At 50.1% G+C, this 25595-nt stretch overlaps 12 protein-coding genes across 12 annotated transcripts; 5 read left to right on the forward strand and 7 right to left on the reverse strand.

The window, feature by feature from the left end:
* Window positions 1–736: 736 nt before the first annotated feature.
* On the reverse strand, window positions 737–1330 carry MCYG_07248 (uncharacterized protein; the record flags this gene model as incomplete). The annotated part of the gene is made up of 3 exons (XM_002843419.1): window positions 737–831; window positions 929–1101; window positions 1284–1330. 3 exons carry the CDS (start codon window positions 1328–1330, stop codon window positions 737–739), a joined length of 315 nt encoding a protein of 104 aa, XP_002843465.1.
* Window positions 1331–1380: 50 nt separating this feature from the next.
* MCYG_07249 (conserved hypothetical protein) lies at window positions 1381–4023 on the forward strand (the record flags this gene model as incomplete). The annotated part of the gene is made up of 7 exons (XM_002843420.1): window positions 1381–1503; window positions 1623–1721; window positions 1867–1987; window positions 2042–2682; window positions 2748–2894; window positions 2994–3542; window positions 3604–4023. The coding sequence occupies 7 exons, from the start codon at window positions 1381–1383 to the stop codon at window positions 4021–4023; spliced, it is 2100 nt and encodes a 699-aa protein (XP_002843466.1).
* A 791-nt stretch (window positions 4024–4814) lies between these two features.
* Window positions 4815–5915, forward strand: MCYG_07250 (conserved hypothetical protein; the record flags this gene model as incomplete). The annotated part of the gene is made up of 1 exon (XM_002843421.1): window positions 4815–5915. The coding sequence occupies one exon, from the start codon at window positions 4815–4817 to the stop codon at window positions 5913–5915; it is 1101 nt and encodes a 366-aa protein (XP_002843467.1).
* Window positions 5916–6276: 361 nt separating this feature from the next.
* On the reverse strand, window positions 6277–7996 carry MCYG_07251 (conserved hypothetical protein; the record flags this gene model as incomplete). The annotated part of the gene is made up of 2 exons (XM_002843422.1): window positions 6277–7337; window positions 7402–7996. The coding sequence occupies 2 exons, from the start codon at window positions 7994–7996 to the stop codon at window positions 6277–6279; spliced, it is 1656 nt and encodes a 551-aa protein (XP_002843468.1).
* Window positions 7997–8690: 694 nt separating this feature from the next.
* Window positions 8691–12496, forward strand: MCYG_07252 (WW domain-containing protein; the record flags this gene model as incomplete). The annotated part of the gene is made up of 3 exons (XM_002843423.1): window positions 8691–11191; window positions 11248–11854; window positions 11924–12496. 3 exons carry the CDS (start codon window positions 8691–8693, stop codon window positions 12494–12496), a joined length of 3681 nt encoding a protein of 1226 aa, XP_002843469.1.
* Window positions 12497–12981: 485 nt separating this feature from the next.
* On the reverse strand, window positions 12982–14283 carry MCYG_07253 (feruloyl esterase A; the record flags this gene model as incomplete). Its single annotated transcript, XM_002843424.1, has 2 exons — window positions 12982–13929; window positions 14008–14283. The coding sequence occupies 2 exons, from the start codon at window positions 14281–14283 to the stop codon at window positions 12982–12984; spliced, it is 1224 nt and encodes a 407-aa protein (XP_002843470.1).
* Window positions 14284–14782: 499 nt separating this feature from the next.
* MCYG_07254 (Arp2/3 complex chain sop2) lies at window positions 14783–16075 on the reverse strand (the record flags this gene model as incomplete). The annotated part of the gene is made up of 4 exons (XM_002843425.1): window positions 14783–14823; window positions 14888–15128; window positions 15208–15794; window positions 15853–16075. 4 exons carry the CDS (start codon window positions 16073–16075, stop codon window positions 14783–14785), a joined length of 1092 nt encoding a protein of 363 aa, XP_002843471.1.
* A 311-nt stretch (window positions 16076–16386) lies between these two features.
* MCYG_07255 (U1 small nuclear ribonucleoprotein A) lies at window positions 16387–17075 on the forward strand (the record flags this gene model as incomplete). The annotated part of the gene is made up of 3 exons (XM_002843426.1): window positions 16387–16433; window positions 16497–16710; window positions 16776–17075. 3 exons carry the CDS (start codon window positions 16387–16389, stop codon window positions 17073–17075), a joined length of 561 nt encoding a protein of 186 aa, XP_002843472.1.
* Window positions 17076–17189: 114 nt separating this feature from the next.
* On the reverse strand, window positions 17190–18053 carry MCYG_07256 (Atg10p; the record flags this gene model as incomplete). The annotated part of the gene is made up of 4 exons (XM_002843427.1): window positions 17190–17426; window positions 17455–17673; window positions 17741–17848; window positions 17919–18053. 4 exons carry the CDS (start codon window positions 18051–18053, stop codon window positions 17190–17192), a joined length of 699 nt encoding a protein of 232 aa, XP_002843473.1.
* Window positions 18054–18193: 140 nt separating this feature from the next.
* MCYG_07257 (sulfatase) lies at window positions 18194–20072 on the reverse strand (the record flags this gene model as incomplete). Its single annotated transcript, XM_002843428.1, has 3 exons — window positions 18194–19453; window positions 19576–19793; window positions 19880–20072. 3 exons carry the CDS (start codon window positions 20070–20072, stop codon window positions 18194–18196), a joined length of 1671 nt encoding a protein of 556 aa, XP_002843474.1.
* A 1398-nt stretch (window positions 20073–21470) lies between these two features.
* On the forward strand, window positions 21471–23152 carry MCYG_07258 (uncharacterized protein; the record flags this gene model as incomplete). Its single annotated transcript, XM_002843429.1, has 7 exons — window positions 21471–21662; window positions 21722–21758; window positions 21817–21884; window positions 21978–22354; window positions 22433–22485; window positions 22537–22870; window positions 23044–23152. 7 exons carry the CDS (start codon window positions 21471–21473, stop codon window positions 23150–23152), a joined length of 1170 nt encoding a protein of 389 aa, XP_002843475.1.
* Window positions 23153–23498: 346 nt separating this feature from the next.
* Window positions 23499–25035, reverse strand: MCYG_07259 (riboflavin transporter MCH5; the record flags this gene model as incomplete). The annotated part of the gene is made up of 4 exons (XM_002843430.1): window positions 23499–24355; window positions 24447–24473; window positions 24609–24658; window positions 24728–25035. The coding sequence occupies 4 exons, from the start codon at window positions 25033–25035 to the stop codon at window positions 23499–23501; spliced, it is 1242 nt and encodes a 413-aa protein (XP_002843476.1).
* Between the last annotated feature and the right edge of the window lie 560 nt (window positions 25036–25595).

Genomic DNA, 25595 nt, shown 5'->3' on the forward strand with positions numbered 1-25595 from the left:
ACTGCTTTTGCTCTGCAGGCCGAGATTTCACCGTTTGACATCTGCCAAGTGAAACAACAAGATCGGAAGACTTGGGACAATCCATCGGATCACACAGCCGGAGGTTGACGCTTCTCTACAGTGTGTAGAACTGGAGAAAGTTGAAGGAGCTCGCCTAGCTGTGATGATCACGCGTATGAGAGTTCATAGGCAAAGAGATCGGATTAGCTCCTTGCTCGCTCGAAATTACTCTGGCTCTGGGATCCAGAGTCTCTGACTACCCGCTGATTGATGGAGGCATACAGTACGCCAGCCAGCCGGCTGTGGTGGAGAGCCACCACTCCAAGACGGAGGGAAACTAGCGCGGATCTCTTCCATGAGCGTACGGGCGCAAGGGCTTCCAGCACCAGTCTAGCATGGATACAGGCTCCAGAACCCCAGCCAAATCATGATGAAGCCCTGAAAAGGGTAGCGAGTCTGGATGTCCTGACACGAGCGTCAGGGACGAGTTTGCGAAGGGCACTGTCCTTGGCTCCTCTCCTCGTATAAGCATCTGAGACCTGCGGACATTTCTTTAAGCACCACCCGCTCTTACAGCTAGAATCTAAAGAGAGTGACAGCATTTCCCCAGTTAAATGCTAAATCCCTAAAGGTTATGGCCGCAGTTTGTTTCCGCGCTGTTATGCCCTGATACTGTCGCTTGGCGGACACCGGATGCAAGGCTGTCGCGATTAATGACGCTCAAAATACCCCAGCTTCAGAGATACCTTGCAGGTTTATGCGGATTCTTAACTATCAAGCGCGTTTCCATGGCGATTAACTCGTGAGAAAGGTCCTTGTAGTCCGCGTGGTCTACAGATCTACCTATAAGCTACAACCTCAAAACTCCATAGCATTCCCTCCGTACACCAACGGACGCCCCCGGGGCATGCAAATTTTGCTACCATACCAGCTAGTGGAACTTTCCTATTATTATCATGACTGTTATCACGGAAATGTTCTAAGCTTATGCTACTCTGACTCCTAGTAGTTGGCATATTTGAAGGAGTCTCAACGCCACACCTGCATTCTTCATGTTTGTTGATTTTTGCCTTCTTACGCAATTTATCATCCCGATTGCTCCTACCATGGTCAATAGTTGGCCATCTACAATACAATACAACCATTCTTGAACGATCGATCGTTGCCGCGAAGCCGTTGTCAAGCAACCACCTTAAAGGAGGAGAAACTACTATATATATAAGATAGTACCGCTTTGTGTACAGCCTTAAATTCATCCTCATCCACAGTACTCGACATCCTACATCTTTTCAAAAAGCAGTTGAAGCACCCGTCCCAGATTCAGCGGCATTTACTGGTCTCCAACCAGGGTCCATAGGGAAAAGGCACTTTTGTCCTAATATGACTCCCACGAAATACACGCACCCATTGCCACCGATCGCTCCTAAATATGGCATGCCCAGAATTTCAAGTTTAGACAGGGGATGGGACTTGGAACCCTCTAAGCTTAAGATGCCGACTAGGGTACGTTTACCTCCAAGGTCAAAAACAGGCTGCTGGTAAGCAGAATTTGAGCCCATTCTAATATCACACATGCCATCGAGCCCAATCGTCTAACACTTCTCTTCATTTAGGACTTGTAGGGTAAATACTCTCTTGTTATATTGATTCACGTTCCTGCATATCGACCTTTCAGAAGAGCTGACTTTTCTGTTTTGGGTTTTATACACAGGCACGAAAGGGTAAGAAACTGTCTCCACCATCCACCAACGGACGCAATAGCTGACCTTCACTTAGTAAAATGCGATGAAGGGCATCCAAGGTGCGGTGTATGTATAATATTCAAATGCTGTCTCTCGTTACAACTTACGCTAATACAACTGATAGCAATGCACTCGATTAGGCCATGAATGTGATTATAGCCCGAGGCTTTCATTCCGTGATGACACTCTAAAAGTAATGGAAAGGATGCAAGATGTTTCCATATCCGGAAATGCCGTTTGGGACTGTATGAATAATCTCTTTGTTCTTTGTTACTTACATAGCTAACACATTAGACAAGCTTCCTCACCTCCACCGTCGGACGGCAGCTCCGGCTCATCTACCAGCTCTACTAGCGACGATATTCTCCCCCCTTTCGCATCCCTGACAACAGACATAGAGCGAGAGATGAAAGCAGAATGTTACCGTCCTGGGACATATCATGTAGTTGTGAATCCGGATAGCTTTGCGAACTTGACAGATGATAGCGAAGATTCACAAGACGAGCTACCTCCAACGAAAAAGACAGCCAGGCTAGCGCAACCGGCCTCCCATAAGAGAACTACTTCCAAATCTAGGCCTCGGTCATCCACCGAATCTACCGATCCAAATGTGGTGATTCTATCTAAATTTGAGGATTCGATGGCTTTGAATACAAGTTATTGGAAATCCCTGAGATCTTCCCCGCAGACGGTGGCATCTAGATCCAAGTCGCCCGAAGATTATAATAATGGCGGCTTTAAGGAGCCGGATAAGCCAAAGCATCCAATATTTATAGGACCAACTGGGCCCTTGGAAGATGCAAAGTTACTTGGGCATTTCAGGAGTGTCGTATGGAAACACCTTGTCCAAGGAGGCCTAGGGCACGATCATATGCATGTCAACCACCTAAATATGCCAGGGGCTGATATCTTTGAGAAGGAAGCAGCTAACTTTCTGCCAGTGGGTTTCCGACATTTAATTTTGCATTATCTTTACCTATCTCTAACTATATGCCCTTTCTACAGCTTTTCCATGCTATGATGGCTGTCTCTGCCCTGAGTTTGTCGCGGCAGGATCCATCTAAGAGCATCGATTCCCTACAGCACTACCAAGAAACCCTCCCTTTCCTTCAGACAAGCATGAGAAGCCACCAGGACCTATCGTCAGATGGGGTATTTTTAACTCATTTTCTTCTATTAATATATGAGGTGCGTATTCCACTTAGCATTCCGTTAACTTGGTCTACACATAGCTAATTTCTAAAATCCCAGATTGCTGCCGCAGAGCCCGGTGGGTCCAATCTATGGTCCCATCATATCCAACGCTTGATCCGCATTTGCTATATGAGAGGAGCAATTCTACAGAGGGAGCCGTTTCCATTTGTCGTTTGGTGGATATGTTGGATTGATCTCTACGCTCTGTTTAGCGGTGCTGGGACCGGAGACTTTGTTCGTAACATGCTGGCCCATGACATGATACCGGCCGCCTTATCACAACTATATCCCATCAGTGAGGGCGGTAAAAGCATAATATACCCTGGAGAAGAGCATACACTCCCGGTGATGCTACGCCTAAACCGAGATACGTTTATACTCGCTATCAGGCTCGGCATCCTTGCTGCAGACTGTCGGCGTGATGCAGTATCCCAGACTTTCCCAGATGGGTCAGTTGGCTGCACATTACTCGGACGCCATGCTAAAGAGAAACGGCTGTTTGACATCCAGCAGTCTTTTCTCCAGCTATGGACGACGCCACGGGTATCCCTCTTTCAGCAACAGGTACACCAGCTACCTCCCCGCTCAAAGGAAGTGTTTCAGCATGTAAGTCATACTTATCTGCTCTCGCATCAAATCTCAAATAATGCTGAACTTTCTAAATTAGTGTTCGACTCTCTTCCACAGCTGCATGATATACTCCTATATCAGTATGTGGCCCAACCAAGCTGCAGAGACTGGTAGTTTATCAGCCCTTGACATTGACCAACGTATCTCTGCTATTCTTTCTACTGCCAATGAAATCACCGGCATGGGAAGATACGACCTCCGTTTCATCATCTTTCCGACTTTCATTGCTGGAGTAGCGGCGACTTCACCTTCGCATAAAATGATAGCACTCGATATACTGTCTACCTTTGAGGCAAACGAGGGTGTTGGTCGCAATGTGGCTACTGCCCGCCAGCTATTACAGACAGTATACCAACATCAAACGAATGGGTATATGAGGCGAGGCCATGCATTTGATGTTGACTGGCTCGATGTTATGGCTAAACAAGGGCTACAGATGGTAAATTTCGGGCTCTGATGGTTATCATTTTTTTCTTGTTTCCTTTTATTTTCTATCTTCCAGCCCTCCTTTCTAGCGTGATTACCGGCTTTGGATTTGGATATCAGGGTGTTTTGGTTTCATTACTGGTCTCAGGAGCGAAACATTCGGACCTTATTTTGCACATATTAATATCAGACTTCAAGATAAGACTATACCGTACTTCCCATTATTCTGAAATTACCTTGACAGGTAGGCTTTTGAGATTGATTAATGTGTGGCTTTATCTCTCGTTCGGAGAAAAAGACCGAGGTACATTCCCCATTAGGCCCTTGAACAAATGGGGAAGAGTATGAAACGATATATCAGCTGTAGGAGAGATAAAATATGCTTGATTGCTATTACATAGAAGGTAGAAGGCGTGGGTTAGAGTTGGTATAACCCACCAGATGCCCGTTTTTATGTGTGTTATGCAGTGCCAAGAACGCAGCGCTTATCCTAACTATGCTTGTCCTCAGGCTAGTCCTAAAGCGGACTGTGTTCCTGCGTTTATCAAAGTCAATGACATCACGAGTTCCCAAGTATATAAAGCTCTTTTCTTCTCTCTTCTCCTCTCCAGTTCTTCTCTCCAGTTCTTCTCTCAGCTCGTCTGCCAGCCTCCTCAGTTCCATAACCTTCGTTCTCAAGTTTCGTCAAGGCTCTGTCAAGCTTCTTCATCTCTCCCTCTTCCCTCTAAAGACGAGTTTTCAAGGCTCCTTCAACAAGACCTTCTGTGACTGAACCGCTTAAACGACCTTGTTTTGCTGGCTTATTGCTTCAGCTTGGAAGACATGGAGGAAAGCCAGCAGGTCGCAAGTGCGGCGGATATCCAGGAAGCCCTGACGCAGTGTGTCAAGCAGAGACAGTACTACTATCAACAGAAGACGGCCCTCGCAATCAGATTCGAGGAAGACAACACGGGTGCAGAACAGGATCTTCCACACTTTAAAAGCCTTGTTCGAGCACTAGACATAGATTCCGTCGACGAGTGCGTTCTATCTGCCGATGACAGAGCACCTGGGTGGACTGTTGCGGGCAAGATCCGCGAACACCTTCTACATGGACTACAGCAATGTCTCTCCCCGCAATTCGGTCGCTATTTAGTGATCATCCATTACTCCGGACATGGGGCCTACGGGCCACAACAAGGACTATGGTTTAATGCCAATCCTAATTCAAAGCCGCACTTCACTTTCAACACACTTGCAGATAACGTGTCGGTAACCTCTCAGAAATCTGATGTGTCTGTGGACGCCGTGTTTATCATAGACAGTTGCGAGGCAGGCTCAGCAGAATTCAATACTCCAGCAGATGGTACCTTCGAACTGCTAGCGGCTGTCCCCGAGCAAAAAACGGCGTCTGGTACCTCGGGCGGGCAGAAACAACGAACCTTCACTGCCAAGTTGGCCAATGCTGCAGCTATTGCTAGAGGCAAAGCACGGTCGGTCGACTTCGCCGAGCTCCTCGAGTCAGCGTTCAGCCTTTCGTCCGCGAAATTCCCCGTTCACAAGCTCCTGTCAGGTTCCGTGTCGATACGAGTCAAGTTTGGACGTCAGGCACACGCCAGTTCATCGCAGCCACCAGCCTCCCTCCCGCTGTCAATGAAGGTACCTACCAAGGTCCTTTTCTCCTGTCACTTCTTAGAAGACCCTACCTCTGAAGCGATGAAAAGGCTGCGTTCCTGGATAGAGCTTCTTGACCCGGACATCGGACTGGAAATAAGGGATGTACTCCAGACTGAGTCCACCATAATGATACTCCTGGCGCCGTATACGGTTTTCTGCTCAATGCGAACCCTCCAAGGCGTCACGCTAATCGCAGGGAGAGCGTCACAGACCCCAGCTACTATCGAAGTCCCTGTCCTCACTTCGACCCCACAACCGGCAGATTGAGAACAAGCCTCCGCATGAACGAACCTCATCCCAGGCTACGACAAAGAAAGACTTTTAATCATGAGCATTAACGAATGAGCTCTCTGGCTAACGAGTTTAAAAACCTCCCCGACAACGATCTCTCCGAGCAAAGTCGGATGGAGAGACACTGAACATTCTACCCCTTTCAAGTGATTGAAGATGTTTTATCCGCTTACAAGAAAATAACACCTATTAGTTTATTCCCCTCTAAGTGTGTACATAGAGTGTCAATTCAACTAGTCTTTCAACGGTCTAAACAAATAACCCAAAAACATCTTATACTGAAAGGCTCTCTTTGGTATCCCGTTCAAAACGACACACTGCAAAAACAGGGGAGTTGCTACTCCAGCTGTGCAAAGGTCTCCTTCGCCGTCCGCATGTTCTCCGTGATATCCTTAAACTTGGTCTGTATTTTCTCAGACTTATCATCATACTGGCAAGCAAGCACCGCAAGCGCAGAGGCCTTCCACAGCGGGACATTCCGGCTCTTCCGATTGCTGACAACCGTGAACACGGCAAACAACAGTGCCAGGAGCTCAATGGCGATGGGCCCTACCAAATACAGCCAGCGGATGGAAACGAAGGCTTCGCTCTTCAGACTTTGCCCGTGTGCGAGCATGCTGTTCGGTCCAGAGCGTAAGTAGCTCGTCATGGTAAGAGCCAGCTTCCCGAACCGCTGGCCAACGTCCACATCGCCGGCGAGCGCACCGCTGAGGCCAAAGTTCTTGTTCACCCAGTTCCCGTCCACCCACTCGCTCACAATCGCACTAGACTCGAGGAAGACCTGCAGAGCCCTGAGGTCGTTCCAGGATACTGCGAGCGCAGGAGTGCCCTTGGCCTCCGACTGGTTTGTCCGCAATCCGCCTCTGAGTTCATCGCCCCAGGCCTCCCAGGGGATTCCAAAGTCAACCTCTCGGGTCTGTCCGAAGGAGAAGGCACTGCCGTTTGCTTGGGCATTGGTGTATTCGTAGGCCGTGAACGAGAGAGAACAGTCGGTGATATTGATATCAAGGGGTTGGAAGTTAATGTCCGAGGTTGATCTATACAGGGCGAACCGACCGATCTCCGGGAACCTGGCTTTGGCCTCCGTGATGTTCCTCGGAGTGGAAACGTTCATCCAGTAGCTGGTGGAATAGTCCGTGTCCACTCGTCGGGTCGAGACGCCCAAGCCGCCGGGCGTCGTCATGTTGCAGTAGGTAATGACGCCGTTGGAGGTCTTACTGCAGTGCAACGACTGCAGCGCTGCTTCGGTGACGTTCGAGCACTGGCTCTTAAAGCCCAGGGTGATGTACTGCCCTTCCCACCTACACGCTCCGGAGCAGTTGAACATATCCGGGCTGTTGATGTTATAGAGCCCCTGGATGACGGCGGCTTGCATCCCAGCGTCCTGTGGGATGCTCTCTGGTCAAACATCAGACAAGGCTTCTTTTTTTATTCAGCCGCACTGGGGGGGGTCTGCACCTACGATCGACAGAATTCTGCAGCAACACGCCACGGTTATATTCGTGCGCGTATCCAAAGGTTGCGGTGGCTTCCGGGGTGGTGCGCTGCTCGATCATCACCACCTGCTGGACCAAGGGCGCAAAGGCGAACCGAGCGATGGTGACCAAGGCACCGATCGTGGCCAGATTTACCCTGCTGGTGGCAAGGAACTTGAGGCATCCCCAGGGCCCGCGGCTGGCTTCGTCGAACTTTTCAAGGTCCGCGAGCCTCTGGGGTCCGTTCTTGAAATGAAGCCACTTCAGCTGGCTGATGAAGTTGCTGACGCCGTGCATCAGGGCCGTAGAGCAGGCGGTCGTCAGGATCGAGATGACCGCGTTAAGGGAGACAGCGCTGTTCCAGGCCGAGAGCGGCTTGTTATCCATCTTCAGGAAGATGACGACGATGCCGGCAAGGAATGCCAGGCTTCCCACAGAGGTGAGCGCTTCCAACGGCCATTCTGCAAGAGAGGCTACGCCATGGCGTTTGTACCGGATGGTAGTCGAACTCGATAGCTCGGTGTCCGTGTCTGTAACCTGGGTAGGCTTGTACCCGCGAGGGTTAAAGTAAGGCCCCGACATTCTGAAAGCATTGCAGTGAACACTCTTATAGACAGATACTCCGGCGGCATCGCGGGTCTATATACGGGGGTGCTAAGGCTGCCTGCCCTGGGCTCGCAGCGGTACAGCCACAGTGATGACCATCAGGCCAGCAAAAGCAAGCTGATGCTGCGAGAGCGACGGCGAGGCTGCGGACGACAATCTCACGATGCATGCATCTTGCCGCCGTCTGAATCCAGCCTTATCGATATAGGATATGGTACAGGCCAATCGCCGTCTCGAGGACGAGTTGCCAGCGTTTCATGATAGAACCCATGCTGGATCTCCCGGCCAGCGTCCAATCACCTTGTCTGCGGTCTCTGTAGCCGCCAGCTTTTGCCCCTTGGCGCAACCTGGCCTGTCTTTCACACGAAAGCTCCCAGGGCAGAGCGTACTACTATGTAGGGGGCAAGACTCCTTGATGCTCGGGCATATATACGTCTCTCGTTGCTCAGTCTTCGCTGCCGGCAAGATATCTCGCCCTACAGAGCTGCCTCCGTCCATCGCTGCAGCGGTCGACACCACTACGACGCCCCGCTGTATATCAACCAGAGAAGACAGCGCCGTTCGATAGTACAAGCCGTTGATACAAGCCGATAGATACAAGCCGATAATACAAATCGATAATACAAATCGACAGTACAAACCGTTCGAGGGTCTGGCCCTGGAGACTCCCATGAGTTCTAGTCAAAATCCCGGCAAGGGAGCGGACGAGATGTTCCTCAGCCATCCTGGCCATGACCATCCGGTTGTCTCGCCTCTGCGGGTTGCAAAACGAAACACTCCTTCACCTGCGCCCAGTGCCTCGTCGAACCCCCAAGGCCGTCCCGGCGGCTCTCAGTCTTCGCTGCCATACCCTGACGACCGGAGACCGCAGGATCAAGCGTCATGGAACCAGAACGGGCCCGATTCAAGGCCACATCCAGGCGATTCAAGGCCGCACGGCCAGCTGTCCTGTTCGCCTGTGTCGCTGTCTTCGCCAGCGTCCAGCAACGCCGATATTCCTGCAGCCCTGAAGCCGCAGGACCGACGTGACGCCAAACAAACCCAGTCCAGCCTGGCTGAGAGAAGAGGCGCTGCGGCGCCGAAGCAGCTGGAGTCACCCACGGCTGAGAGCCCCGATAAAGAGGGCCTGTTCCAGCGTCTCCCCCAGCGGGCTCCTGCGCAGAACACTTCCGCTCAGAGCAATCCGTCAGTCGTTGTGAACCCATATCCGGAGTACCACCAGCAGTATTGGCCTCCTCCTTCGCAGTCAGCACCGTCTTCCAGCGGAAACCTTCTGGCGCCCTCCAGCACCATAAACAGGATCGATTCCACCGCCTCTACCTCTACCACCAAAGCTCAGCGCGGCTCGCCCCCTCCGCCCGAAACTCCGGTGGTTGGGCCAGGCCAGCAGCCAAGTTCCGATATCGTGGCTCGTTATGCCGCCTCCGGGATCGCTGGCTCGGCGACGCTGAGCAGCATCCACGCACACAACCATGCCGCACAGCAAAGGGCGCAACAGTATAGCGGTGTTCCAGGCAGAAGCAACCCGCCAGCCGTGCAGCTTGCTGCCGTTGCGCCTCCCCGTCCGTGGACTCCAACCGAGCAGCCCGGCTCTGAGCCACACGGCCCTCCGAGAATCTACCAAGGAGATACGGATGTCACTCCTATCCCAACCTCCGAAGCGCCCGCCAACCAGCTTCCCAGGCCCCAGCAACCTACAACTACCGCCGTTAATAACAGCAATAACAACCCCCAGGGCCAACTGGAGGATGATTTCCAGCGGCTGAACATGACCGCCTCCCCGCCGCCGGCCTATTCAAGCGTAATGGGCGGCCAGAACATGGCATATCCCCAGGAAAAGCACGGCGGGCCCACCGCTCAGTACCCGCCCATAGCAGGGTCTGTAGCTGCCAGCGGCCCTCCCTCCGTGGCCGGCTCCCAGCCGTCGATACAGAGCCATCCCGCGTTTGCAAACGACTCCCGTCAAGCGCACACTGCGACCCCGAGCCAACATAGCTTCCAGAGCGGGCCATCCGCATTCCCTTCATCGTCAAAACAGAGTGAACCCGCCTCAGCACATCCCGGACCCGGGCCAGCTTCTCCGCCGCCTCTTCCCGAAGGCTGGATAGCTCACCTGGACCCCAACTCCGGCCAATACTACTATATTCACCTGCCCACACAGTCCACGCAATGGGAATTCCCCAAGGGCCCCACGCCGCTCAACCTTAACGAAACTCCCCTATCCCCCGGCCATAGCACGTTTGGTGGACACGGACTCACCTCTCCAGGACTCTCCTTTGCTAAACCTTTGGCTTCCCCTGCCCTATCTGCTTTTGGGCAGCCCTTGGCCTCCCCCGCCCTGTCTGCCTTTGGCCAACCCATGCCCTCCCCGGGCTTACCGATGACGCCTGGATACGAAGGCAGCGTCATGGGAATGAATAGCGGCTTTGTGGGGCCGCCTCCAACAAGTGGTGTGGAAATGTACAAAGTTGCTCCAACAAACGGTGTCTACTTTGGGCCGTACTTGCGGTACACCAACATGGACATGGAACGAGGCCTCTGGCTAGGCTCTATCCTGCTCGTGACGGATGCCTCCCAGCCCCCTACCATCCACATACACAAGAGCACCGATCTATCGCCAAATCCAAGACAGCTTCAACCCGCTCGTATCGCCAGCCATCAACGATGGGTATTTTATAAATACAGCATCGACTTACAGATGGATGACAGCACCTCTCACAAGTGGACGTACGCCATTACCTCACACCTCGGCTGCACACGCTATGAATTCCTAGTGGCCGGTCGACACGAGACAGCATGGCGGGTCGTTGCGACTTCTGGCAACGATTTCGCCCTCAACGTCAATGCGAACGAAAGATCGCGTCTGGGCGGGGTGGGCTACATGTGGAAAGATATTATGCAAAAGCACGTTGAATGCGGTGGATTCCATGCACAGCTATGTCTTGGAGGACAGATCAACGCTGACCGGCTGTGGAGAGAGGTCCCGTCCCTTAAACAATGGCTGGCCGTCAGCGGTAAGGAGGCGAGGAAAACAGCGCCTTGGACTGCTGCCCTAGAAGAGGATGTCACCCATGCCTACTTCCATTATTATACCAGCCATTTTGATCAACCTCACTTGAGAGAGGCCTTCGCTCAGCTGCCTCACATCTCCCAAGTTGATGACCATGATATGTATGTCATTCGCCCCGGTTACATGTTTGAAAAAGGCGCACTAACACACCGTTTAGTTTCGATGGCTTCGGCTCATATCCCGATCATATGCAATTCTCCAACATGTTTAAAAATATCGGGCGTCTTGGAATCGAGATGTACCTCTTGTTCCAGCACCACACCACCTTGGAGATCCTACGGCACGTCGCTGATGATTCTGACTTGTTCACAATAACTGGGACTGGGTGGCATTTCATCAAATACCTTGGGCCTGCCATTGCGGTTGTCGGTCCAGATTGCCGTTCGGAACGAAACCCCCATCAAGTGCTTGCTGGTCCAACCTACCAGGGCATTTTCCCCAAGGTTGCCACCCTCCCTCCAAGTGTCCAGCACTGCATTTGGATGGTTTCCGTTCCTCTGGTTTACCCTCGCCTGGAATCAGCGGAGCATTTTGTTCAGACTGTTGCCACGGGCAAAAAGGCTGTGACTGGTGCCTATAACATGCTTGGGAGAGTTACAAGCTCTGTTGCCGGTGTTGTAGGCGCCAAGAACGCGGTAGGCTCTGGCTTTGATTCTGTCAAAAGAGCAGTGGGCAAATCAGGCTTGATGGGCAGTGTGTTAAGCCCCTTTGGCGATATTGACATCCTTGATGAACTGAAAGACCAGTGGACCCACGAATCAAAGGTAAGCTAATATATACCCCCTACGTTCACTATCCCTCTACCATCGTAACTCACAAAATGCGTAATGCAGGATCTTGAGAGAACATACCTCATCCGTACTCTTCAAGGAATCGCGCATCAACGAAGCATACGAATGACCTTCCTCTCTGGCGCCGTGAACTGCTGCGGAGCCGGACTTGTCCATGACCCTTCCCACCCCACAGACCACAAAACAATGTACCAGATCATTTCATCAGCAGTAGTCAATGCCCCTCCCCCGTCATATATTCTCAAATTACTCCACGGGAATAACAAACCCCTATATATACCCGCCAACGGACAGCGATCGGTCGTCGCTCAAGTTTCAGATACAAAGGAGGATATGATGGAACTTTTCCAAACCGACGTTTCGGGCCAGCCAAGAGAACATCGCAAACTGATGGGCCGGAGAAATTACGTTGCGATCGTTGGATATGATCCGGACGCTGTCCAAGCTGCATACAGCAGTATGCAGTCCCCTATGTATCCACCTAATAGCGCCGCCGCCGGCTCGTTCTCAAAGTTGAGCCTTGCAGTGGACTTTTTGGTGCAGGGCGACGGGTCGTTTGGCAATGTAGTCAAATTTGGGCCCGTCATAGTCCCTAGCTTAGAGCTAGGCAGGTAATGCATCGGCACCATTTTATCTAGCAGGCTACCTTACACGAAATATGGGAATGATCGAGTTGAGTCTTTTTTTTTTCATGTGCATGTTTTGTCCTTTCTTGCTGAGCGTCTATTCCATGTTTACATTCTAGCGATATAACTTTATATTTTTCTTCCTTGCATTTGGGTCCCCGTCGGTATTGAGATCAATCTTTTATGTGGTTAGAACAATTATACTATTCAAGATAAATGAAAGGTAAATGACATTATTGGTGGAGTAACTTCGCGTGTAGCGTCCCATACTCAACCCTAGGATTTGATGCTCAAATAAGACAAAATAATCAAAAGTGTAGTGGGTATATAAATCAACGGTTAATCAACAACATCCAGGAAATCTTATGAACTTCTAGAAGAAATGCGGCGATAATCGGGCAAAGACTCATCAAAACTCCACACCCTTGAACACGGATCTAGAGCCACAAGGAAACTTACAGGTAGGGTACAAATTTAAGCATTGTCATGACCAGGAAGCAACCATTTGAATTTCCACCATGGTGATTTCTTCTCACTGTCATCCGGCGAGCCGAAGAGGTTGGGGAAACATATTCCGACTCTATGGAAGTAATCCCGATGCGCAAAGAAGAGCTCCCAGGGCTTAATCGCTTGTGCTTCAACCTCAGAGTCTAAATCATCTGAGCCAATCGGGTTCTGATCACCATCGAGCAAATCCAATGGCAATGGCAGCGCATTCTGAAGTTTACGAACATACGCTTCCTCCTGTTGGCTAATGCAAGTTGGGTCTGCCGGCCCGTAGCAAACGCGTAGATCCGTGACGGATGGTGGGACGTCAACCTTGGTGATAAAGATCTCACCAGAATGCATTCGATAGTCCAAGCTAGGTGGCGGAAGGAGCGGGACAGGGTCCTTGGTATGGGTTATACGGCGGTATGGGAGATGAAGATCGGATTCGGTGTCTCCGGCCACGGGAGCCGTCGAGTTAAGACCAAATGTCTTATCAAAATAATCTGCAAGTGCCTGGTTTCCTATCCGCGGCTCTCCAAAGGTTGTTACATGAGGGTTCCAGCCTCGCAGTTTGAACTCAAGACTTCCCAAGGCGGCTACGGCGCCACCGAGTGAATGGCCCGTGACAACCAGCTGGTAATCCGGGTACTTCTCTATAATCTCCAGCAGCTCGGGTATTATCTCTGGACGCGTATTTTCCCATGAACGTATGAAGCCTCCGTGTGCCATGCAGTCATCACATTTTGCCTTAGATGGATCAGTTCCGTTCGGATAAGGTATGTAAACCTGGGGTGCGACGGAGAGATCTGCTATCACGTTTACGATAGAGTACGTTCCCCGGAATGAAACTATAACCCTTTTTTTTGGCGACGGAGGGTGTGATAGGGCTATATAGCCACAGGAATCAGAAAGCAGAGGGCCCGTATTCCAGGTCTAGAGAGTAATGTTAGCTTATCTCATACAATGTTTATTTCCCAAAGGACTCTTAAAATAGCCTGGATCATAACTTACCTTCACTAGCTCAAAGTCGGGAAACTGCTCACACAGCCCAGGGCAGCTAAATGGTTCAGTTATCCCCCAATTTCCAACACAGTACGCTATGTCAACGATTTTCGCGAGTTCCTCAAGCTCCTCGAAGAGGGCTTTGGATACCTGGCGTCCAGTATTTTTGAGATGGGATATATTATGATTCTCTTCATCTTGCACGACCAGGCCAGCCGTGGTCAATGCAGGTAAGAGAGAGTGCAATATCGCGGTAGCTAAGAATAAAGCCCTGGTACGAGCCATGGCGATATAAGTACAAACACGCAGAGTTGAGATAGGAAAAACGGAGAAATAAATGCAGCCTGCACAATCAGGGTGCTACTTTATAGGGATAGTGTCTTTAAACATGATATCCGCGTGGATATTTCTATCATATCGCATAGAAATTGACTGATGTGAAGTCGAAAAGAAAGTCACGCTGATGTCATCATATGACCTAATCACGGAGCCGCACATAAACCTTATTCTAATTAAGGTACCACACGTGACTAAACCATATATTGTTCTAAGGCCAGAAGGCATTAACTATGCCCGTTAAATGTTAGATAAACGGTTATAAGATACCGATTACAATAGTAGTCAAAGGATGTAAATCGATTATATATCCTTGAAAATAGATACTACCCAGTTTAACAAGATATTGCTCTTATTAGTAGACTAGAAAATATCTATTGATACTTGTGATTGGCAATGTGCATACTGAGAATACTGCCATGGTTGCGAGGTGCCTTCAGCTGAACCATTACACATCCCAGATAACGACTCTACCATCGACACCGCTAGCTGTACAATTCGTTAGAGGTTGGATGTATAAAGGGTGAGGGATGAGCTAGATAACTAAACTTACAGCTGATTTTCTTAACAGCACCATTTGTCTCGGAGTAGACCCTAAGAGTTGAGATGGTATTTTGATGAACACTGTGGAGCTTGGAATCATCCTTTGTGCTACCTTTCAAATCCATCTGCCTAAATTTATTGAGGGCAGATTCCTCGGCAACAGCGCCTCTACCTGCTCCGCCTTTAGTCTCCAACGATCCGGCTATCTTCCAACCAGATTCATCACCGTTCAGACGGTAAATTTGGCAATCCTTTTTAGTTCGATCGTTAGCCCGAAGTCTCTCATCCTTTGTAGTGCGGTGTATATAAGAATTGGGGGCAAAATCTTACATGGCCTGCCGCAGCGATTTCATTCTCACTAATCCAAACCAAGCTCATAAAGGGAAGCAGCCTTGTGCTGATGTTCAGCATCGCTCTGGGAGGCTGATCTGGTGCCGAAGGGTACACCACGGTAACGCTACTGTCATGGCAAGTAAATGCCAGGGCATCACCGCTGGGGGAAAAGGCACAGCCGTGAACCCATCCGGCAGAATCGTTCAAGTACTCTCCACAGTTGGTGTTAAATGGCACTCTCTCACCCCACACACTCGGATCCGGGCGTTTGTCAATTCCTTTGATGTAACTGGAAAGCACCCTACAGTGCGAATCGGTCGAACCGGTTGCAAGGAAAACAGAGTTGGGATGCCATCCAAGAGTGGTTATCGTACTTCGAATCGGTTTCTTCAAGTGTTTCGAGATCCACCAGTCATTCTCCTCCTCAAAGTAACAAACGGCAACAACGCGGGCGCCTGATCCGACGGCGAATTTCTGTTCAGATGGAGACCAGCGAACGAAGGTTGCGGCACGATTAATTCGGAGCAGCACAAGAGTAGGCTTCCATCCGGATCCAGTTTGCTCCCATACATAGGCATTTCTGTCTGTATCATGGTATCCGTATGTTAGAGACGGTGCTTCTTAAGAGAGTGTTGTCCATACCTTGGGAACAGGTCACAATTTGTCCACTCCTGAGGGCGATGTCGACACTGGTGACGGTCTTATCATGGCCTTTAAGTTCCTCTTTCAAAGTATACTTGTTACCCGTGGCTTGATAGAGCTCAACAACATTGTCCTTGGCCACCGCAAGGGTGCCTCTGTCCGAAGAGAACGAATGGTCGGCAATAGGTCGATGGAAAAGGTGGTGCGCTTCGGGAGGCGCCATGTCTCAAACAATGCGATAGGAGGAGCTCTCTACTATCGCCTTGCGCTGTTATATCAATCCATACAATAAACAATAAAACGTCGACTTATCAAAAACCCCCGCGAAGTTCGTAACCTGCTTATGTAATGATTGATGTATCACGTGATCATATATCGTCCACAAAAACGAGCTTGAAAGCTCCAAAGCAAATCCGACAAGTCGATATCAAGCAGAAAAACAGCACGCTGTCCGAATACACAACGTCGCGTTGTTCATACATATACATATAGATTGAAAGTTGATTTCATTGTTCTCCTTATTAATCTTCGATAATGGCCTCAAAGACGACGCAGCCTAGCGTTGGTGCACCAAATCAAACGTGAGTACATAGGGGACTTAAGCTCCCAGTTACAACTCCTGGGCGATAACTGACTCTACATAGGTTGTATTGCACTAACCTCCCCGATAAGCTCAAGAAGCCTGATTTGAGAACGGCGCTGTACACACTCTTTTCCACCTACGGTGTGGTGCTCGATGTTGTAGCCATGAGATCCAAGGGTATGCGTGGACAAGCACACGTCGTGTTTAGGGACGTTCAAACAAGTACGCAGGCTATGAGAGCGCTGCAAGGTTTCGACTTCTTTGGAAAGGAAATGGTATGCATACAATTGGCGCTTGAAAGAGTAATCTAAAGAGACCTCTTACTAAATCTCTCGGGTAGAAAATCGTTTACGCCAAAGGAAACTCCGATATCGTCGCAAAGCTGCGCGGCACTTACAACCCTTCAGGCGTGACCGCAGACCAAGGCATATCAACTGATCTTCAGAAATCTATTTTCAACGCTCCACCGTCTGCAGCCAATGCTGCTACAACAGCTCCGCCCAAACCGGTCAATGGCCAGACATCCGAGCCACCAGCCCCACAGGGCACAAAACGAACTCGAGACGAAGAGAGCGAAGGCGAGGCACCGATGGACGAAGAAAGTGATGTTTCTATGGAAGCATCTTCCGATGAGGATTAAAAACGTCGCCGGTCTATTGATGTGTCTATCAACAGGATGATACAAATAGTTGCAACACGAAGGCCATTTTTTAACTGGGAGAAATGATGACAGCGGTCGCTTCCAACCGAACTACTATGCCTTCTCTACATGTGCAACAAATTCCAGAGGGACGTTTAAACCGACACAATTCCCTATCAATCCCAGCCAGAGCAGCAGATATGTTTCAGTCGTCTGCTCCTTGTCACCCCCTACACTCTTGAGCGCCTCACCAGTAGCGCACGGGTGGACAAAGTACACCGGTATTCCGGTGATGGGGTGGTTCTTATTGTTGTTTTCGATGAGCTTCGATCTTCGAGTAAAGGAGGGAAGCTGAAGTCACGACAGGAGATAGACTTACAGTAATGCTTATACCCCCCATGACCCCTATCTCTCTCAACTCCGATCTGAACTGAGCAGGAACCAACATATTGTACATCCTCTCGAGCTCGTTCGGCCTACATGGTGGCCCATCTCGCAGGAAGAAGTATAGCACAGGAACCTGGTACGTTGGCGATAGTATGATATTATACTCCACTTCGTGTTTGTGATGTAAAATGGGCTGTCGAATAAGGGCTTCCTGTATGTCAATGTTTAGAGGTTGATTCATCAAACTCGGTTTTGCAAGTAGGAGAAGGCTGTCAAACGGGATCATCTGCTTCTACGTCTTCTTCATTCTCGACATCTGTATTGTCCAGCTCCTTTGTAGCATGTAAGCCAATATATTTTCTGACTGCCAGAACCGGTTCATCGGCCTATCTCTGTTAGTGTGTCTTTTTATATGCTCATGTCTTCAGTCTATACGGGGGAATAGGCACTGCATACGCTCGTATCAAATCTCACGTCTACCCATCCGAGAGAGTTCAACTGTCTACCATAGCTGTCAACGAGGTTTATCAGGACCTGACAGCTCAACGAGAACTCATCCGCAGTAAGAAACGGAAAAGTTGATAGTCTCATGTTAAAACGTTCATGCACAAAGATGATGCTCAAAGCCAGCAGTTGAATATCTAACCATGTCTTCTTTAATTCTCATTCGAGCTAAATGAACCCGAAATTAATCCGAGATGCAACTCTAAGTATAATTAAGTATACAGTATCTATATCTTTGTCGGGTTGATGTCATCAACTCCCAGCACTCCGTACTGCATCTCGCCAACCACGCCTACATCCTTTTCGTATTTTCCCCATTCCGCGACCAGCGCAGCGAGCTTGTCGGGGTAGAGCTCTCCCAAGTCCTTCGTCTCGCCGGGATCTTGGCTGAGCCTGTAGAGCTGCCATTTCCCAGGGCCATAAGGCTTCGGGATATGCAGGGCCTTCCAGTCTCCCTGGCGGACCGCCTGTCTGCCAAACAGCTCCCAGCCGGTAACGTGGTCTTCGGCATGTATCTGCTTCTGCTCTCCCCTCAGGTAAGGCAGCCAGGATGAGCCTCGCATAGGGAAAACAGGTCTAGATCTGTAGGTCGGGGCCGGATGCCCGACGCCAGCCAGGTCGAGTATTGTAGGGGCAATATCCATGACGGTACCAAAGGTGCGATCGATGCTCGCTCTCCCCGACGTGAGAGGCGGGTAGCGGAGAATAAAAGGCACCCGGATGCCGCCCTCGCTGGTGAACATCTTGTACATCCGGGACGGAGCGGTGGCCGCAGACGCCCAGTGAGGGCCGTACCAGATGAAGGAGTTGTATCTCCCCAGGTTCTCGACGGAGTTGTCGTAGTACCGCTCTATATGATCGAATATGTTATTATGTATCACAGGCAGGGCCTCCAGCAGCGCCCCCTCTGCGCCATTGTCAGACATGAACATGACGAACGTGTTGTCCATGTCTCCAGACCGGCGAAGATGCTCCAGGACGCGGCCAATCTGGGTATCCATACACTGAACCATGCCGGCGTACACTTCCATGCAACGAGACGAAAACCGGCGCTCGTCAGGGGCCAGATCCTTCCAGTACTTTGACATCGTACGGCTCCCCATGACGACCACGTCGTGAGGAACGGCGCCCTCCGGTATCAAACCCAGCTCCTCGAGCTTCCGCAGACGGCTTTGGCGAAGAACCTCGGGCCCTTCATCATACACGCCCTTGTAGTCCTCGATATCACTCCGGGGAGCCTGCAAGGGCCAATGTGGTGCTGAGTAGGGCAGATAGGCGAAGAAGGGCTTGTCCTCTTCCCGCTCGCTGAGATACTCGATCATCTTGTCGGTGAAGGCGACGCTAGAGTAGAAGTTCTCCCCCAGCTCCTTGGGGTCGATGGATCTATCATCTTCTACATAGACGGCCGGTATCTGCGACATCAAGCCTGGCGGTTTCTCGCCCGGACGCTGAAGTTGTGGCTCCCAGCCATAGTGGTTTGCTGCTCCCTAAAACACGCCCAGAGTATTAACGAACAAACAAACAATTGAAGCGAGGCTGACAAGACGGCTATTATAGCACCCGCGCGGTATCTAGTTACCGTCCCTTACAAAAGGAATATCCAACATACTGGGAGAAGTGAATATGATCGATCGAACCCGCGCGCATGAGGCGTGCGATCCGGCTCAAGCCCCAGATGCCATTTACCAGACATCAGGGTTTGATATCCCGCATCCTGCAGGAGTTCTGACAGGGCTGCCACTCGGTCGTTCAGGTACCCTTCGTAGCCAGGCTTTCCACGTTGGAATTCTGTCTGGTTCTCGTTCATGGTCCCCAGGCCCGCGATGTCTACATGGTGATCCGGTTTGTACCCGTCAGCGTCTCTGCCTCTACGGTTAGAGGGGAGGAAGAGGAGGAGGAGGATTCATGTTTACGATTATCGGTGCCTGAGAGTAGCATCGAACGCGTGGGAGAGCAGGCAGCGGCAGCGTGGAAATCAGCGAATCGCACTCCATCTCTCGCGATACTGTCGATATGGGGCGTCTTGATCTCGCCACCAAAACAACCAGCGTCAGAGAACCCAAGGTCGTCAGCAACTATCACAAGGAAATTCGGTCGTGAAGCCATCTCTGCAGACATTGAACCTGAACAGGGCCGTACAGGGATAAATTATACAGCATATATAAAAATGAAAAAAGTCACAGATGGCTAGCAGCGATCAAAGGATGAACATCCTCTCCAGGGTTGATATACGGAGTACAACGCTACGTACGATATGTTTTGATGCCATGTCAGACAGGAAGAGGACTGCCCCGTTATCTTGCATCTCCCTCGCTGTCAGCTAGTTAATCAAGGATCCATCTTGATGGAGTTTTGGCCCAGATCCCTATTTCCAGTTTTGTCCTAGCTGGCTTCGTACTCTGGGGAAACATCCTGTACTTGTACGGATTCGTTTCTGCGCCCAGCAACACAGAGATACATCCATATACTCCATACCTGTTATTCTCACTAGGACATGGATGACGGTGGAGAGCCAGAGCGGCCGATTATTACGAAGGCCACCAGTCCGCTGTGGCTTGCAGGCTTTATCTATGTCGGCCAGACCTGATCCCGTCCATCCTCCCTATTTTATTTTATTTTTTTTTTTTGGCGGACTCTACCGGCCCTTCACGCCCGAGACTGGCCCGTTGCTCGCGAAGATAAGGGCTTATTCTCGATGCAGAACCAAATCCGGACAGCCTCTGCACGGGAAGAACAGACATAACTTTGTAAAGTTCGCCTGGAATCTGGGTCCGAAGGATCGCTCACATTTTAACGCTGTATAAGAACCGATTAAGGTTGTTAGCAGCATGCACCAAGCCCATTACCTAGCTATTTGTCTTGGGAGGTGTGCTGCCGCTCTCTTGATACGGAGGTGCCGCCATCCCTAACGGTACATCCCCCCTGTAAGGGTTCAATTTCGCTCGCCTAAACTCGAAACAAATCATGATGCAAAGATGAATATACGAACGGTCGTTCTTCCAAACCAGTTCGATCCAAGCGGTCAGACGCCCAACCCCATAGGTACTAAAATATCTGGAGGGACCCGCCTGTTCTCTTGTTCCAGCTTCCAGCTATTTCCAGTATCACCATCCATGAGAGCTACTCGGGATATCCCATGGTCGACTTGCCTGTCATATTGAACCTCTCCTGCCAGGTCGAAGCCGTGCACATCTTACAATCACCTTGGACAAACCCACGTTGCACTGAAACAAGCATCTGTCTTCTCACAGGCCATCTATCCTTTGTTCTAGACGAGACCTAGGCCAACCAAACCGGGCATTTTTTTTTTTCTTTGCGAATTCTCTCCCACTTGGACTCATGTCGTGACATAACGCTGTTGCTCCAGACAGATTGGACAAGAATCGTCTTCGCGTGAAAGCAACGATTCTCCATGAACGGGCGTTGACAGGCGTGGATACTAGTGGCTTTATTAGGGAGCTGATCTCGCCATCAAGAATTTCACTCTCCACCCAGCCAAGTGCGATGGCCGCACTTCACCAGAGATCCGTGGTCGGCAACCCCATGTCAAACAGTTCCACACAGCGGGCAGTAAATTTGTCCATACTGTGTCTGGTTATGGCAGTCGTTGCAGGGATACTCGTTGGTATACGTTTGGTTGGGAGATACCTGAAGCGCGCCATTGGTGCCGATGACTGGACAATATTGGCAGCATTTGTATGAGGCTCTACTATCTAGCCCAAGTCATCACTACACTTGTTAACAAATGAATTTAGGCTCTTGCGCTTCTTTACACTGCTCTACAGGTAGTCTGTAAGTGGTGTGACCTGACTATTATTCCGTGGCATACTTACTAAATGTTTTTCTATAGGTGTAGAACACGGCTTGGGCAGACACACCTGGGATGTTTCTCCCGAGGATAAAACACTGACATTAAAGGTGAGGCCACTCTGCTCAACTCCATAATCTCTGGCACCATGTTACCCCACCCCTATTGGCACCGACTAATTCAAAAACCATCGGCGGACGCAGTACTTGTACATCCTACAAGTTTCATACAAAATATCGCTCTCTCTCATCAAGATATCATTTTTACTTCTCTTCATACGAATATTCTCTGTCCAAAAGTTGTTTGTATGGGCATGTTATGTGCTTATAGGCATAACTGCAGCTGCCGGTATTGCATTCACATTCCCCACCGTATTCCAATGCAGGCCAATAAAGGCCTATTGGGATCGTTCCGTCCCCCACAAATGTATCGAAAATGCAGCATGGAGAGTGTCATATGCACTACTCAACGTTGTCACAGACTTTCTCATTTTCTTACTCCCCATACGAGAAACTATGCTGCTCCGGTCCAATATAAAGGATAAAATTCTGCTAATTTTTATCTTTTCCCTGGGCCTATTGTGAGTATCTCCCGCTGCCTCTCTTCTTATTCCTCCTGCATGATTACTGATAAGAACTCTCAGCTGTTGCGCTGTCAGTATCATTCGGGCGACGACTATCTTCGGAACATCCGATAACCGTGACCCGTTATGTGAGTCTCTTTACAATCCTCGAGAAGGATACATCACTAAACTTTATATAGGGAGCGTTGCTTTAATATCGGTATGGAGCGCAATTGAGCTCAATACAGGCATCATCGTTGCATGCCTACCTATGTTACGCCAGTCATATTTCTTGATATTTCCAAGGGCATCCTCTGCTCTCCGAGCGGCAGCTCAAACTGTCGATCATATCCCCCATCGATTAAAGGAGTACAAATTCAGCAGATCGATGCTTACTAGCTCAGCTCCAGACGAGAGCTATTCCCAATCTAACAGCCGCAATGAGCGCCTTTCCATGGGCGCCGTCAGGCCAGATGAGGACCATATTCGAACAATCGATGGACGGACAGAGAGTCGTGAGAGGATCGTCACATCGCAAACATAACTCGATGAGATATGAATATTGTACATACCCAAGATGAAATATTGAAATTCAAGAAAAAAAAAATTCTTAAAGTTTATATTTAATGTGCTCTTCCTATAACGTAGAAATGTAGATTTGTTTCTCCATATCTTCAGTATCGATGGAGATCTTGATAGATTTACAGTTTTGGTTATGGAGCCTCAGCGGGCCGCAACCCTGAGCCGCGGCTTTCTCCACGACCTTATTTTTTTTTAGTGAAGATAGCCGAAAGTAAAAGTTGGGGACTCTGTTAAAAGGGTATCCCTTTTATTACTTTACTACTGTATGTTTTGCAGCATAAGTACAGGGTATAACCTTGGATATCTAGTATAGCGCTGCCACACCTTGTGGCTGACTTTCCGAAATAATAAATGTTTCTTATGTGGTGCTATGTTGATAGTAACTTGGAGGATTTTTGGCTTGGGGATGGCAAGCTTAGCAACCCTTCCAAGCATTAAAATAGATATTATCGTGATATTTCATTAATAAAGAGATATGCGATAATGTCTTAGACAGTTTTTCCTTGGTAAACTCCAGGAGCATGTTAACTCCGAGATCTAGTGGGCAGCTCTAAGTCTGCTGCTGTGTCCGAAAAGCACTCTAAAACTTGACGCCTAACTTCCATCCGACACAGAATGATCGGCTCCAGATAAAGCAGCCTAAGGAAATAACGTAGCAGAGGGTAGTCCACAAGACAACTCCCCAGTAGCGCCCACCGGTATGCTGAAGGAGGCTTCCCGCGATTGGGATGCCCGTTAGAGTACCAAATGAGACGATGGTATAGCAAGTCGCATAGTACCTCCCGTACTCATTTGTATCACACAGTTGGCCCACACATACGGGAGCCAGTGAGACATTGGATCCAGAGGCAAAGCCAAACACGAGGGCGAACACGATGGAAAGTGCCTTGATGGTTGGAGCGGATGAAGGGGTTGTGGTGAGAATTGAGGCAGGAAGCCAAAGGGTTATTGTCATGGCTGTGCAGACGACAAGAGCAGCAATCATACTGTTGAAACGGCCTAGTTTGTCAGCAACGTATCCGGGTAACGCTCGACCAATGCTGGATCCCGCGTTCATTATCGCGATAAGCTGGTACGAGAATGCGGTTGACATGGCTCCTGTCGACAGTGCAAAAGCGGTGATGTAGGCGATTGGAACGAAAAGGGCCCACTCCATGAAATAGGTTCCCAAGGTGACGAGCAGATATGCCGGGTCCCGTAGGATATGTAGACTGGGTATAACCGTCTGGCCCGGCTTTGGAGGCAGACGTGAGCGGACCAGGATGACTGCGACGGCGCAGCAAAAGATGACGACGAGCCCGACGATTCTCGTAGCCCATGCAAACGAGACCACGGTGTACAGTTTCTGCAGCGCGAGTGGGGAAGACGATTCCACCGACGGAACCTCCTGCTGCGGCGATGCCAGTTGCCGTAGCTCTCTTCTCATTGAACCAGTGGCTTATGGGCTGAGAGTGCAGGAGTAAAGATCAGAGAGGACCTGTTCCACCGAGTATCCCAAAACAGAGCATGAAATGCCAGTACTGCGTACACAGTCCGAGCAGCAGCATGCTGGCACCTAGACAGACACTGCCGGCAAACATCAGCATCCTGGGGCCATGGGCATCAAACACGGGTCCGACCTGAACACCACCGAAGAAACGAAGTGAAGATGAAGGTGCTGAAGATCCATCCGGTAGTATCTTCGTCGTACTCCTGAGCTGGTGTTCACGGACATATGCCTGGATGGTACCGACTGTGTTCCTAGAACCCGTTCGTGAGCATAACTTATATAGTCAAAGTAGCACAGTTGCTCCCTGGAATCAAACTCACATCATCCCCAGAGTGACGGCAGTGCCAAAGCAAGACCCGACAACGACCATCCATGCCTTGAAGCCGCCTTCAGGATAGTAGATGCCGTCGTCATTGGGGCGTCTCGAGTATTGACCCTCCGCGCCACCGTTGTATGGCCCGTCCCGTACCCCAGCCGGCGCATCTAGACGCTCGTCTACATCACTGGCAGACTTCTCAGGCACCGCAGCCTCGTCGTATCGAGGTCTCGGCGACGAGCATGTCGAAACAACTTGCGGGTCTGTAGGGGGGATCGTTAACTCAGCCGCCGGTGGGGGGACAAGCGCCATCGCCAGTCAGTTATTAATTAGTTTCAATAACTCGCAGCTGTATATTCCTTTTCGTTGGACAGGATGAGAACTCCCCGCGTGTCTGCCTTGGCCTGCGCGACTCTATCGAGATGAAGTCTCACAGCGTTTTTATCCGAGACTGAGAAGTAGGACGTTTTTATATATGTCGGTTACAGCGACGTCGATGTCACTTCACACCGCCAGCTCGTCAGCAGACGAGAAATACGATAAAGCCAAGGGGAAGAAGAGGGAGACTGTAAGAGGGGCGGAAAGGATTTGCTATCGTCTTCTCTAATTTTTGGGCCTTCACCGCAGGCCGGGGGAGCAGTTCCGGTGCTGCTGTTGGAATAGCTACTACTCGATATATCCCTGCGACATCCTTTGCCACTGGCCGCCGTTGCACCAGCGTTTTCGTCTTGCTGCTGCAGAGTTCATCATGGCAGATCCTGCGGCTAAGATGCTGCTATTCCCTTCGTCTCGACGGATCTAGAAGGGCTGTTACGTCTCCGGATGGCTTCGTGGAGATGATATTTCCAGCTTCCGCACAGTTCAGTGGTTAG

This window comes from Microsporum canis, genomic scaffold, assembly GCF_000151145.1.
Source record: "Microsporum canis CBS 113480 supercont1.7 genomic scaffold, whole genome shotgun sequence".
NCBI classification, from domain to species: Eukaryota; Fungi; Ascomycota; class Eurotiomycetes; order Onygenales; family Arthrodermataceae; genus Microsporum; species Microsporum canis.